Source organism: Neoarius graeffei, chromosome 9 (genome assembly GCF_027579695.1).
Source record: "Neoarius graeffei isolate fNeoGra1 chromosome 9, fNeoGra1.pri, whole genome shotgun sequence".
NCBI lineage: Eukaryota > Metazoa > Chordata > Actinopteri > Siluriformes > Ariidae > Neoarius > Neoarius graeffei.
This window is the reverse complement of record NC_083577.1, coordinates 59817536-59833709: the sequence shown is the minus strand read 5'-3', so window position 1 is coordinate 59833709 and position 16174 is coordinate 59817536. Positions and strand designations below refer to the sequence as shown.

Below are 16174 nucleotides of genomic sequence, written 5' to 3'. Positions count from 1 at the left end.
TGAGCATCAAACAGCTCTGCATTTACAGTAGCTGCTTCCAGGATTCACTCACCTGATACGAAGGCCACTTTATCTTTCAGCACATGTAACACATCACTGGCCTTTATCCCTTCGCTCCTGTAAGATCCTACAAACAAGGGAAAGGGAGAGAGAATAACAGATTACTCCATCTGCTTTCATCTTTAATCTCATTACTAGATTATTGCAATCCGCCGCTGCCACACAGACAGCACGAGCAGGCCAAGTAAAAACAGTCTAATTTAAATGATTGTGCAGGCTTTATTTGATGACATCGACAAATTTCACATTTAGAAAGAACTACTTAAATACAGTATGTGAGAGATGAAGGAGGAGAATTTTAAAAAATCCAGACGCTGGGGTAAGGAATGCCTCATTCACCATAAACTTCACAAGAACAGAGAACAACAATGGCAGGCATGAGGGACTCTGGAATACAGAACTGCACACACACACTTACTCACACACACTGTCTGTGGTGTCTTTTGTGTTTGTTGGCAGTGCATGGAGTGTGAGTGTGAGTAAGTGAAACACGTGATTGGTGGCTCAGTGAAGATCTGGAGCTCAGCTGTACCGCAGACTGCTGGTATACCAAACTACCATCACACACCCGTGACCATCAACACAGTCTCATAAGCAAAGAGCATTTGTTAAAAACGTTCAATGCAAATGCTGTATGTTAATGCTCTTATTTGGATTTAGAAGCAGAAATTTAAAATCACAATGATACAGGAAATTAGCAGGCCCCTATTAACTCCAAAGCAATAAATATCCACTCATTTATTTATTAATTTACGTTCCAGTACAGTGGGTTGCAGTGTCACCTCACAGGTCCTGGGCATTTGGTTCGATTTCTAGCTTGTATTGCTACCTCTGTGGCATTTTGCATGTATTCCCTAGGTGTGTGTGGGTTTCATCCAGGTTCTCCAGTTTCCTCTCACCTCCTATCACCACTCATGGCACTAGATCTGAAAGAGTGTGCAGTTGAGTGTGCACAGTGTCCTGTGATGGACCGGCATCCCATTCAGGTTTGAAAGGTTGAAAAGCTTTTTTTCAGTGGACAGCAGTCCACTGAAGGCACCATCCATATGCTCTCACACATCGAGAGGAAATTTAAACTTTACTACCATATTAACATATACTGTCGTAGCCTATTCACATACTTGTATGGTTTTGGAAAGTGAAGAGAAGTGGCACCTCTATGAGGCACCAACACTACCTGCTTTGTCATGCACCTCAGAATAAATATATTTAGCAATTATATACAGTATATATATGTATGCATAAAATAGTTGGAAATTGGCTCCCATTTGGTGCAACAGAAAAGTGCTTGCTCTGTCATCATCTTTCAGCTGTGAGCTCAAATCCCAAGACACAGCCATCCGTGGCCTGGAGCCAAAATTGGTCATGCTCTCTGGTTGGGAGGGATGGCAAACTCTCTCGCCCCTGTGACACTCGCCAGTCATGAGGGTCTTTGAGTTCGTGTATGTGGAAAAGTGTAGATAGCTAACCTTCAGCTTCCTAGCTGTTGTATGACAGTTGGTGGGTGAGAAATGGCAGGTGACCAAATTGGAGGAGAAATTTGTGGGAAAAATTATTGGACATTGAGAGTGTCTATGAAGAGTATACAAAGCAATCCCTTTTCCAAATCCAGTACAAGTCAAAAGTTTGGACACACCTACCCATTCATAGGTTTTTCTGTATTCCGACTATTTTCTATCCATCCATCCATTATCTGTAGCCGCTTATCCCGTTCTACAGTGTCGCAGGCAAGCTGGAGCCTATCCCAGCTGACTATGGGTGAGAGGCGGGGTACGCCCTGGACAAGTCGCCAGGTCATCACAGGGCTGACACAGAGACAAACAACCATCCACACTCACATTCACACCTACGGTCAATTTAGAGCCACCAATTAGCCTAACCTGCATGTCTTTGGACTGTGGGGGAAACCGGAGCACCGGGAGGAAACCCACACAGACACGGGGAGAACATGCAAACTCCATACAGAAAGGCCTCCGTCAGCTGCTGGGCTCAAACCCAGAACCTTCTTGCTGTGAGGTGACCATGCTAACCACTACACCACCATGCCACCCAAACAGTAAATAATAAAAAATACAGTAAGTAGCCCTATTCCACAACTGTAGTAACCCGTATTATGTCAAGAACCACTCAACTAAGTAAACAGAAACGACATCCATCATTACTTTAAGACATGAAGTGTCTTTTAATTAATAAAAAGTAAGGAAAAACTATTGAATTAGAACGTGTATCCAAACTTTTGACTGGTCGTATGGAGAGATCAAAGTTGAACAATAGTTTAACCAATATTTCTGACTCTGTCTACCAGGATCTGATATTTAATCAGTTTGGAAGTAGCACATGTCTATAGACATTCATATAATAGGCAGCCAATTTCAAATCTCATCTCATCTCATCTTATTATCTCTAGCCGCTTTATCCTGTTCTACAGGGTCGCAGGCAAGCTGGAGCCTATCCCAGCTGACTACGGGCGAAAGGCGGGGTACACCCTGGACAAGTCGCCAGGTCATCACAGGGCTGACACATAAACACAGACAACCATTCACACTCACACCTATGGTCAATTTAGGTGGGGTTTACATTAGACCGTATCAGCGGATCATCAGATTAACGTTTTTAAAACGATTAGTGTGCACACAGCAACGCCAATACACGATTCGCATGCACACAGCAATGCCAATACACGGATATGCTCGGCTCCGCAGGCATCCTACGCTCCAAATCACTCCGCCCTGAACAGCGAGTGCCCTCTGGAGGGTGCGCACTCCGGCCCTGCGCAGCTCACAGAGCGCGCGAGTGAAGCGCACGAGCAGTGATTCGGGACAAATAGCAGGAAGTGAAGTTCGCGCCGTTTTTCAGCAGTCGCGTCACATGACCAACGTGGCATGACCAACGCCAGCGAATCAGGAAGGTGGATGTCACAGTGACGTTGTCCAATGACGACGTCAGCTAGAGCTCAGCACTGCGTATCCTCGTTCCTCAATGTTTACACAGCACCGGATCAGATACGTACTGGGTTGAATACGTGGGCCCTGGCGGATTCAAACTGTTCCGCCTGTGGAGTCGTTTCCCGGCGTTTTAATGTGCACGGACAGTGCATCCGCGACGAAAACGATACGGATACGGTCTAACGTAAACACCACCTTAGAGTCACCAGTTAACCTAACCTGCATGTCTTTGGACTGTGGGGGAAACCGGAGCACCCGGAGGAAACCCACGCGGACACAGGGAGAACATGCAAACTCCGCACAGAAAGGCCCTCGCCGGCCACGGGGCTCGAACCCGGACCTTCTTGCTGTGAGGCGACAGCGCTAACCGCTACACCACCGTGCGCCCCAATTTCAAATCCTAATTTTTATAAAATTATCTTATAATTTTATAAAATTATAAAATGATTGCAAATATTTTGGGGATGGCAGAAAAGATTTTATGTAATCAAACCTGCTCTTTCGTATTACAATATCTGTGTGTCTTCACTGCAGTTTATGGCATTTGATTACTGTGAGATGAACTGAGGTCAACTAAGTGATCATATCTGGAGATGTCTTCTATAATACCAGCTGTTCAGGATGTGTTTTTCTTTCTCAGGACTGGGACATAAGATATAGTAAAGGTTATGCTTTGACAGCAATTTATATTTTGTTGACAGAGCTAGTCTTGACAGTAAAAAACATGCGCAGACACACACACACACACACACACACACACACATGATGACTACACCACTTTTCTGTGTTCTTCAGTAAAAGATCGAGAGCATGCAGCAGGAAAATGGAGTACTTGCTATCTGTTTTAAGCCCCATTTCCTTACAGTAAAGCCCAATCCACTGCAGGATGAGTCTACCACTAATATAGATCTAGAGGGTGCAGTAAATCTCTCTCTTTCTCCTTACCTCTTGGCCTTCCTTTTCCTCTCTTCTCTCATATCACTTTCATCTTTTCAACAACTATTTTTTTCATCTTCCTGTGGCTTTCCAATCTGCCTTGTTATTTTGCTTGATCATTCAAGCTGCCCAACTGTCTCCTATTCCCTCTTCCATTTACCCATCTGAACCATGCTGGTTTGGAGACAAACCCGAATGCCTTAAAGGTCCCAACACTCCCTCAGAGAGAGAGACAGAGAGAGAGATGTGCACATAGAATAATTGAGACAAAAAGACACGTCATCGGCACTCTTCAAAATTGACCCATTCAAACACTCTTCACTTAATGGCTCCCTAAAGACGCTGAACGCTTCTCCTTTCAGAGAGGTGAAGACATATAGCTGGCTCCCAGCTCCGTATTAAAGAGCACGCACAAAGAATCAGTCTGCTAATGAATAACTACTTCAAAGATTTGAAATGCAGCATGTTTCTGAGAGGAAATAAAGTAGATGTCAAGTGCAAAATGGTTAATTCACCATTTGCAGGAAACGATTATGCACTACATTTACAGAAGCGATGGGCAATAACGTTAATCTGTATATGATTAAAAAGGGCTGTGATATGGACATATATAGAAAATAAGAGTCACTTACAAGGCTGATCAATAAGGGAGCGAGTTATCAGATTAGCTGATATATAATGTGTTTAATTAAAAATTAAAACTCAGGGTCCAGGTACAGTAACCATTAATAAAATAAATAAATAACAACCATGTGACTTATCATGGATACGAGAGACAAAACAGAGATCCACAAGGCACACATTTTTAAAAAATGCTATTGAGAGAAAGATAAACAGGGTGAGAGAGATAAAGAGATGAGATGTATAGAAACAGAGAGAAAGGTTACAACATTCCCAGATCAATCTCTTCCAGTCTGTATGAGGCCCTTAGAGTGTGTGTTTATTCAACACTCCTCTCGTCCTCTTCTCTATAACCTGTCTGTGATCCTGGTTAAAAGCTCCCTTCATTCTAAGCTGCTCTGCTAGACAATAAGTTTTAGCCTTGAGTCTCACTCTGTCACTCATCACTCATGTATATTTCATGCATAAACACATCTTTTTCCAGAGTTATTTTATGAATCAGTACATTTTGCATGTTTTACACAGAAACGACAGATGAATACACCAAAGAAGTGAGAAGAAAGAGTGCAGGCAGGAGATCTCTTTCATCAAAGTAAATATAGAGGAAGTGAAGAAGCCATATCAGTGGGACTTTGCCTCAGTTTGTGCCATGTGTTTCGGCTACAAAGTGCAGGAAAATTATTTTGCTAAAGGCAGCAAAAAATTATTACGCTAAAGGCAGCAAAACTCTAAAAATAGGTACCCTATGGGTACACGTGGCTACTGCTCATAAATAAAATTGTTTTCTGATACCATGTCCATACAGTAAATATAGCATATATATTTACTCTATGAGGCAGTAGCCACAAAAATGAAGCGTAATCCAAAAATGAACAATTTCAAAATCACAGAAGTAAAATATACTAAGTGTATATACTTTATATTATTCTACTCTTACCTCTTACAGGTTTCGAAACTGAAATCTTCGAACCGAGGCTGACATACACACGCTGTCGCCATGACCAAAACTCTTATTTCCCGGAAAAGGCCCGGCGCTAGAGCTCAGTGGTCTCTTTTTGACAACTTCCCGTAACAACTCAGAAGTGTGTCACATCTACATTACACATAGGACCACTGGCTGAAGAAGGCAAGGAAAGGGGGACAACCTGGAGTATGTTTTAAAATAGGAACGCACTTTCCCTCAGTAATAAGCATAAACATGTCTGAAAGTGATTTCTTTAGTCTAGTCCATTTATTTCAAATGATGAACTGAATTGTATACAACCCCGATTCCAAAAAAGTTGGGACAAAGTACAAACTGTAAATAAAAATGGAATGCAATAATTTACAAATCTCAAAAAGTGATATTGTATTCACAATAGAACATAGACAACATACAGTATCAAATGTTGAAAGTGAGACATTTTGAAATTTCATGCCAAATATTGGCTCATTTGAAATTTCATGACAGCAACACATCTCAAAAAAGTTGGGACAGGGGCAATAAGAGGCTGGAAAAGTTAAAGGTACAAAAAAGGAACAGCTGGAGGACCAAATTGCAACTCATTAGGTCAATTGGTAATAGGTCATTAACATGACTGGGTATAAAAAGAGCATCTTGGAGTGGCGGCGGCTCTCAGAAGTAAAGATGGGAAGGATCACCAATCCCCTTAATTCTGCGCCGACAAATAGTGGAGCAATATCAGAAAGGAGTTCGACAGTGTAAAACTGCAAAGAGTTTGAACATATCATCATCTACAGTGCATAATATCATCAAAAGATTCAGAGAATCTGGAAGAATCTCTGTGCGTAAGGGTCAAGGCCGGAAAACCATACTGGGTGCCCGTGATCTTTGGGCCCTTAGACGGTACTGCATCACATACAGGCATGCTTCTGTATTGGAAATCACAAAATGGGCTCAGGAATATTTCCAGAGAACATTATCTGTGAACACAATTCACCATGCCATCCGCTGTTGCCAGCTAAAACTCTATAGTTCAAAGAAGCCGCAGTATCTAAACATGATCCAGAAGCGCAGACGTCTTCTCTGGGCCAAGGCTCATTTAAAATGGACTGTGGCAAAGTGGAAAACTGTTCCGTGGTCAGACGAATCAAAATTTGAAGTTCTTTATGGAAATCAGGGACGCCGTGTCATTCGGACTAAAGAGGAGAAGGACGACCCAAGTTGTTATCAGCGCTCAGTTCAGAAGCCTGCATCTCTGATGGTATGGGGTTGCATTAGTGCGTGTGGCATGGGCAGCTTACACATCTGGAAAGACACCATCAATGCTGAAAGGTATATCCAGGTTCTAGAGCAACATATGCTCCCATCCAGATGACGTCTCTTTCAGGGAAGACCTTGCATTTTCCAACATGACAATGCCAAACCACATACTGCATCGATTACAGCATCATGGCTGCGTAGAAGAAGGGTCCGGGTACTGAACTGGCCAGCCTGCAGTCCAGATCTTTCACCCATAGAAAACATTTGGCGCATCATAAAACGGAAGATACGACAAAAAAGACCTAAGACAGTTGAGCAACTAGAATCCTACATTAGACAAGAATGGGTTAACACTCCTATCCCTAAACTTGAGCAACTTGTCTCCTCAGTCCCCAGACGTTTACAGACTGTTGTAAAGAGAAAAGGGGATGTCTCACAGTGGTAAACATGGCCTTGTCCCAACTTTTTTGAGATGTGTTGTTGTCATGAAATTTAAAATCACCTAATTTTTCTCTTTAAATGATACATTTTCTCAGTTTAAACATTTGATATGTCATCTATGTTCTATTCTGAATAAAATATAGAATTTTGAAACTTCCACATCATTGCATTCCGTTTTTATTTACAATTTGTACTTTGTCCCAACTTTTTTGGAATCGGGGCTGTACACTCACCGGCCATTTTAATCGGAACATATGTATGCGTTTGCGCATGCACAGTGCGCTATTGTTGCATTCATTCTTACATTCTTACAACACGATGACATAGCGGCTACAGCTTCTATAAGAGGCAGTAGCCACAAAAATGCTCTTCCATTAGTAAATAACAAAGCCAAAGGCTGCATTAATCTCAACTAAAAAAAGTTCATGTCTTTTTTCCAAGAGCCCATCAATGCTATTGGATAATAAAAACGGTTTAACAGTTTTCTGGTTTCTTGACTTTCTCTGAACAGACAATTTATCAGTTTAATAATTCTGTCTTTGTGAGAATACACAGTGTATAAGGCTAGGACGGCATGGTGAGCAGCACAGTGGTGTAGTGGTTAGCACTGTTGCCTCACAGCAAGAAGGTTCTAGGTACTAATAAGCCAGTGGCTGACGGGGGCCTTTCTGTGTGAAGTTTTCATGTTCTCCCCATGTCCGCATGGGTTTCCTCCGGGTGCTCCAGTTTCCTCCACAGTCCAAAGACATGCGGTTTGGTTAACCTGGAGCAGCCATGGCCTGAGGTTGGATTGAAGTGCCCTTGAGCAAGGCACCGAACCCCCAACTGCTCCCCGGGCGCTGTAGCATAGCTGCCCACTGCTCTGGGTATGTGTGTGTGCTCATTGCTCACTTGTGTGTGCATGTGTGTGTTCACTGATGGATTAAATGCAGATGTTAAATTTCACTGTGAGCTTAAATCTGTGCTTGAGTGTACGTGTGACAAATAAAGGCTTCTTCTTCTAGGAATGTGAAAGAACTGCAGGCAGATTGTTGATAATGAGGTTGTACATGTCCTCCTTCTGCATGATATGATGTTGCTGCCTCATCCTAACACAATTCTACCGCCGTGGCTCCTCGTGCCCTCCAGACTTGCCTGATCATTCAGATACTCTACTTCTTCTTGGACCTTTTTGTGTTTGTGACTCATCCTCTGCTGCTAGAGATGGTCCCTCATGGATACCTTAAGGATTTGCACCTTCCAAATACAGTTTATACCAAAGGCACAGCCGTGTTTCAGTGGATAATCTCAGTTGGATACTGTAGATACTGTACCTAAGAACTGCTGCTGTAATCCTAAAGACCTTCCATTGCTCATCCCAGGACTCTTATTCACAATATTCTCACCATGAAGATCCTTTCAAAACATTTAGTACTGTTTGATTTTATAGTATACAGTTGTAGAAGAGTAATGATTTATAGCACTATCCAGTGTCACCCAGAAGCGGAAGGATTGTTTTTTTTAATCTGGTTCCTCTCAAAGTTTTTAATCCTCATGTTTTATCCTCAAAGAGTTTTCCTTCCCTTATCAAAAAGAAGTATACTTCAAGTTCATTTTATTAAGTATACTTAAGTAAAGTTAAAGTATATTTCCTTACGTATACTTTTGTGTACCGAGTATACTGATATCAATGTACTTGCAGTTTCTTGGGACTAAATTGGCCCACTTTTAGTTTATAAAAAGTATACTTTAAGTTTAAGAGAAGTAAACTTTGAGTATACAACTAGTATTTTTTTATTTTGTACTGCAAGTATACCACAAGTAAACTCATATACTAATAGTTTACTAGTTCTATACTTGTAGTCCACTCTTTAGTTTACAAAAGCATACTTCATAGTGTACTGGAAATATACTATGAGTTTACTTGTTTTATACTTCTAGTCCACTTTTTAGTTTTGAAGTATACTGCAATTACCCTTCTAGATATACTATTAGTTTTCTAGCCCTAACCCTTACCTCATGCACACTACCAGTAGACAACTTAAGTGTTTTGTACCTTAAAGCATATACGCAGAACCTTGGCCTCACTTTTGTTTATAAATGCCTTGAGACCTCAAGAATGGCACAGGAATAGTTTTAAGCGCTAACAATAAATCTAATATAGTAATTTTTGCAATTAAAGTGATTTATATAGGTAGCGGTCTGAGTGAATGACCTTGACGTCCGTAACGTCACAACAGGAAGTCTATCGGTCTCATCGCCATTTCCGCTATACTAAAACACAGAGCTGACTGCAACTCCTAATTTATCGCCAGGCCACGTAGATGTGTTTTTGGCCGGTGCAGCAACACAACAGAAGGTAGATTTATGTTGCATTCATGGCCCAAGAATGTTCAAACTGCAAAAATTTGGACGCGTTTTGCGAGAAATTCACAGACACATTGGGCGGCTATGAAGTGGTCTCTCCTCTGCTCTGCACATTTTACTGAAGACTCGTACGAGATCCTCTGAGCTGTTGAGGAGCGTTGGCTATAAGCCCATATTGAAAGAGGGTGCAGTACCAACAATTAAAGAAAAATAAAACAAGAAAAGGAAAGTATTTATTTTATTTTTTTAAAGTGAGTTCAGTTGCACCAGTCCTCCTGGAGCGTGAGCCGAGGGCTGTTGCTAAAACCCGGGACGGAACAGGATGGGACATATCGCTCGGGCAGTGACCTCCCCGCGGTTGTTGCTAAAACTGGTGGCATCCCGTTCCATCCCGGGTTTTAGTAATTGACTGAGCCCAGCAGTAATGGCGGAATACACAGTATGGAGAGAATGAGTGGACCAGCCGTCTTATTTCTAAACTGGATATTGCTGCCATTTCGCCCTTACGTGGAAGAAGTGAATGAACGAAGAACTGAACGAACAACTGAAAGTCAGACTGTTTCAAAACAAATTGGCCACAAGATCGGCCTTCAAGAAGCGAGAACACAGACTGGTAAGCTCCAACTCTCATTTGGATATAAAACAACAAAAACAACAACACTCGTTGTTTACCTGCATTTAGATTAATACATGTAACTTGTATTGTGTATTTAAGTTACCGGTATAAGATTATTTAATTTGCTTCAGAATGTGATTGTCTCAGTTCACCTGATTATTTAATTAGCCTTTTACGTTTTATCAGTGAAAATGCATGCATGTACATGTCTGTTGCATACATAAGTTATAACACCTATCCTGTTTTAACGAGAGTCAACCCACAATCAATGAAGTCAAATCAGTCTTAGTTGAGCAAGTCGGTAACACTATTTCTTACTTTCACCGTAAATTTTTATTTATATGACTTTGGTCTATAGCTGTCAAAGGCCTCGGCCTTAAAACCGGTTACCGCAGTGACGTCACGCACTCAGGGCTGGCTGGCTCAGCGGGGCAGCTCGAATGGCAAGTCTGTGGTCGATTTTAATTCTCAAAAATATATTTTTTTTATTCCCATTTATTCAGCATACAAGAGTCAAGGATGGAGATACTATCCACTCAGAAAGTTATTTTAAAATAAAGGTTCTGCGTATCTGCTTTAAGTTACAATGAAGTTATAAAGGTAAGAATTCACAAACACTACGTTCAGACTGCAACCTGAAACGACCCATATCCGATTTGTTGTGAAATCCGATTTTTTTGTTAGGCCGGTCACATTACCAATTATATGAGACTTGTATGCGATCTCCAGTATGAACGGAAAACGACCCAAAAGTGTCCCGCATGCACAAATTGACACGTAATAAGCACATCTACGTAATACGTAAACAAAAAAAAGCGCACTCTTCATGTTTAATGATTTCTTTTTTTGTTTGTTTGTTTAATTATCTGGTTAGTGTTAAAGTGTGAGGTCTCGTGTGTGTTTTTGTTTCTGAACTGAAATGAAAACGTGTAGCCTGGTAATGAGGGTTGACTCCTAACTGTCTCTCTAATTTCTATATAAGTGCACTACATGTTACTAGGAAGTAATGGATTTTTAAACTCTATATAGTGCACTCGAGCTTCAGTAGGCAGTCATTTGGGATACGGCCGCTGTATTACCAAACTCTTAATTCAGGCTTAATAATTTGCACATATTTATTTCGTCATTTTAATAAACTTTTTCTACATTTTTATAAATATTTATTTAGATTGTTTATAGCCAGCTGAATTCTGCAACTTCTCTCAGCGCTGGCTCAAGGTGCATAAACACCAGTGCAGTTTGCTATGGAGATGAGGCGAGACCTGGCGATGTGGTTTTTGTGGCGGCGGCGGAACTCACATAATAATCTGATTAATGTGGGCAGCAGACTAATGAGACCGAAGGTGTCAAATTACTGGAAATTTCCAGAACAATCTTATAATCTTGTAATACAGGATGGTTTAAGTTATAAATCAGTTATAGAAACTGTTTTATTTAATCAGGCTAACAGATCAACATCCAGGTCCCTACCAAATCCACCATTAGCTTGATCAATTCTATAAAAGTCTATTTAAATTCTGAAAATTGTACAAATGTTGTTTTCCACCAAAGAGGCGGGATTAGCCAACGCAGAATAGTGACGTTTGTCTCTTGTTGATGACGTGTAGGTTGCATGAATGCGACCTGTCCGGTCAGACTGCAGTCGCATGTGAAAATATCGGATATGCATCGGATTTAGGACCACATATCCAAGCGGCCTGGGTCGCATGTGAAAAAATCGGATCTGTGTCGTTCAGATTGTCAATAACAAATCGGATACAGGTCGCATATGGGCAAAAAAATCGGATATGGGTCGTTTCAGGGTGCAGTCTGAACGTAGTCAAAATAACAACAGATACTCAGGATTAAGAACATATTTTCTTTAAAAATCCAAATTTAAAGCAACATTGTATTAAATGCCAATGTATAAAAACATGGCAATGGCAACTGAAATTGACATCCAAGCTCTAAAGAAAAATAAAAAAATAAAAAAATAATAATTATCCCACTCAGGAGAAATTAAAACAAACAAACAAACAAACAAACAAACAAACAAACAAACAAACAAATAAATAAATAAAAAGCCTTATGTGGAACCACAGACAGACCTAAGAGTCAACAATGCTGAAGCACAACTACAGGGCAAGTACACTTAAACATAAGGCACAAATATTTTAATACTTTATTACACTTTTGTTACGTATATCTTGATCAAATGTTTAAATACAAGCTTAATATAGTTAGACTTTTCTATATACTTCTCAGTATAAGCCAAGTATACTTAGGTATAACTTTATTAAGTATATCTCTGATAAGTAAATAAAAAGTAAACTGAAAGCATACTCTCTTATTTTTAGCTTAAAAGAAGTATACTAGAAGCACACTTGAATAAACTTCTTTTTTGTAAGGGTTGCCACTGCCACCTCGGGCTTGCTCATTATGGAACTAAAGCTATATCCAGATTTTTGTAATGCTGTTCTGTCATAATATCTATTGTTAAAATTGCTATACTGCTATACAAATAAAAATAAATAAACAAATACATAAAAGAATAGAAGAGGTTGCTAGGTTTTAAATCAAGACATGCATTTTGTGTACATGTTCTTTAAGTCACAGAATGGATGGAAAAAAAAGAGTTTCATCAACAATTAAATCCACACAAGTGCACAACACACAAATACAAACAACGAATGCAGTCATCCTCTGCAGCAAATTGTGTGTTCTGTGTTATAACACTAACCTCCCATTAGCACTGGCACACCGTGAGTTGTGAACAAATACATGTTTGCATTTGCAAATGAGAAATTATTCCATTAACAAAGTAATTCGATGCAAATGATACCTTAATGAGTTGGTTCCAGCTAATGAGGAAACCAACGAATGGGAGCAAATGTCCCAATGCAGTGGAAGCTGAGAAAACTGGCAGGGTCTTATCTCTCAGCGATGCTGATTCACACATATGCACACATGCAGATCCACTGACAGAAGAGGCAAGATGACAAAATTACCCTGAATCCATTTCTGTTGTCAAGGGGACAGTTACCCTTAGCAACACATCTTACAAAGGAAATGAGGTCAAGCCCCTCACAACTGTCAGTTATTCTCTGATTTCGCACAGCAAATTTCAGACACATCTGTTACATTTTTTGATTGGAAATACAGGAAAATAATAATTTAACAGATCAAGATTGCTCTGTTTTTCTTGATGCACAGCAAAAAGATAGAAATAGCTCAGATGCCTTGTATGGCACTGACAGACAAAAAAGGATGGTGGTGCTTTGTATGTTTGGGCTGGGGTTGGGGGTGCCATTTTATCTAATCCACAACCCAGACCGTCTGGATTTGCAAGGCAGAAGAAATCCTCTTAACCGCATCTAGATCAGGCCCCAATAAATCAAGACACTGCAGTCATACATCCCCCCATACAGAATAAAGGGACTGAAGCAACATGGCCCAGTGCCCACATCCTAATGGGCCTGTGTGTTGAGTCAATGATAACATGTGTTACTTACTGCTATTTTATGCACTACATCACATGCACATAAATCTATAGGGAAGCTGGGTGTCTCTTCTAGCAGCTAGGATTCATTCCAGGATTCATGTGTGCTTGAGTTTTCCAATAATTCTTTCTTTCATCTTTGGGTGATGTTTCAGTTAAAAAGGTTTATTTACATGTAATTACATTCTTTAGGAATTAGGAGTGTCACATGCTTCATTTGATAAGTCAATATTTCACATCCTTCTGCTCATTACACCCAAGCCTGGAAAAATATACTGGAAATATTTCTCAGTATTAAAAGAAAAAAAAAACATACTCCTGATTATCTATTCTCTGAATACAATAATTGGGCCTATCAATGCCTTCTCATTGTGGAAGTTAGGTAATTATTTAAATTACTTAAAAAGCACAGATCGCATCACAAGGACACCTTATGCGTTACATCTGTTGGTGTTAATGCATTTAATTATGAGCGTCTAATCACCCATCTGCACCTGCTGACCACAGAAATAATGAGATTTACCACTGGCTGGTACTGGAGAAATGCCAGGGTTCCTTTTAAGAGACTCGCAGTCTGCCACTCCATCAGCTACAGATCACAGAACACAGGACAAGATCAATTTAAACTGGCTTTTTTACACAAATTATTACAACTGATCAAATAATTCTGAAAAACATTCTTAGATGCATAACTAAAATAGGGCGGCACGGTGGTGTAGTGGTTAGCGCTGTCGCCTCACAGCAAGAAGGTCCGGGTTTGAGCCCCGTGGCCAGCGAGGGCCTTTCTGTGCGGAGTTTGCATGTTCTCCCCGTGTCCGCGTGGGTTTCCTCCGGGTGCTCCGGTTTCCCCCACAGTCCAAAGACATGCAGGTTAGGTTAACTCTAAATTGAGCGTAGGTGTGAATGTGAGTGTGAATGGTTGTCTGTGTCTATGTGTCAGCCCTGTGATGACCTGGCGACTTGTCCAGGGTGTACCACGCCTTTCGCCCGTAGTCAGCTGGGATAGGCTCCAGCTTGCCTGCGACCCTGTAGAACAGGATAAAGCGGCTAGAGATAATGAGATGAGATGAGATGAGATAACTAAAATAATACTTCTAAGCACTGGCACAATCCAGATACTGTTTAACGGCCAAATGCTTTACAAATGAAAGCAGCGATGCTATATATTCAATAAGCCGTCTGGGTGAATTACTTAGGAATTATGGGAAGAGTTGACAAAAAAGGAGGCGCTGTCTTGATATCAGTGATGAGTAGATTCATTTCAATATATATTAATTTTTGCTCATTTTCATGAAGGATACCAATAATTCTGGAGATGATGCTATCTCTATTCTCTCATCCCTAGTTTAGGAATGACAAAGGAGGAAAACGAAGCCATTCTTGATGGCAGTGACAGGTAGATGCAGCAGCAGCTGGTCTGAAAGCTGAGAGGGAAATATATGCAAATGAAATGTTATGAATTACAGGCATGAAATTGAAAAAACGCAGGGAAATCCCTGAGGCACATATGCAAACTGCAGGATGTTTGGCACCACATAATACAGACAAAGAGAGAGAGATGAAAAATGATTTCCAGTAGTCATCTGCACTGCAATCCCCTGTCGTTACACAATCGCCACTTTCACCATCCACTAAAAAAAATCACTAAATTTCTTTCGTATCTACAGAATCATAGTATCTATTCAGCTGCATCTTCTTTTTCTATACACAGTAAAAAAAAAAAAAGCCCTGACTAAATTTGACAGAAATTTACTGTATTTTTAAAAGGTACTACAATTTTTTTTTACAATAAATCACTATAAACATATTCACAGTAAAGTAATGTAGTATCTTACATAGCATAAAATAACACATAATCCAGTACATTTGCTCATTTGGATGATGCTTTTTTTAAGATAGCAGCTTACACCTGATGCAGGATACAGCTGAACTGACGGTGAAGGGTCTAGCTCAAGGACCCAGCAATAGCAGTGCTGGGATATGAACACCTTCTGACCTGCAACTCAAAGCCTTAGCCACTGAGCCACCACAATTTAAAACCCATCAGATAAATGAGCAAATGTACTGGAATATATGTTATTTCACACTATGTAAGATATTACAGTAGTTTACTGTATGTACAGTGGTGCTTGAAAGTTTGTGAACCCTTTAGAATTTTCTATATTCCTGCATAAATATGACCTAAAACATCATCAGATTTTCGCACAAGTCCTAGAAGTAGATAAAGAGAACCCAGTTAAACAAATGAGACAAAAATATTATACTTGGTCATTTATTTATTGAGGAAAATGATCCAATATTACATATCTATGAGTGGCAAAAGTATGTGAACCTTTGCTTTCAGTATCTGGTGTGACCCCCTTGTGCAGCAATAACTGCAACTAAACGTTTCCGGTAACTGTTGATCAGTCCTGCACACCGGCTCGGAGGAATTTTAGCCCATTCCTCCATACAGAACAGCTTCAGCTCTGGGATGTTGGTGGGTTTCCTCACATGAACTGCTCGCTTCAGGTCCTTCCACAACATTT

The 16174-nt window shown here is 40.4% G+C and overlaps 1 protein-coding gene across 2 annotated transcripts in view; it reads right to left on the bottom strand.

Moving 5' to 3' along the window:
- The window catches only part of kalrna (kalirin RhoGEF kinase a), a 408274-nt gene that overhangs the window by 246942 nt on the left and 145158 nt on the right, over window positions 1-16174 (bottom strand). For both annotated transcript variants that reach the window (XM_060929989.1, XM_060929988.1), the window contains exon 2: window positions 53-127. In XM_060929989.1, coding sequence (XP_060785972.1) covers window positions 53-127 — 75 coding nt within the window. The remainder of the gene's footprint in view (window positions 1-52; window positions 128-16174) is intronic.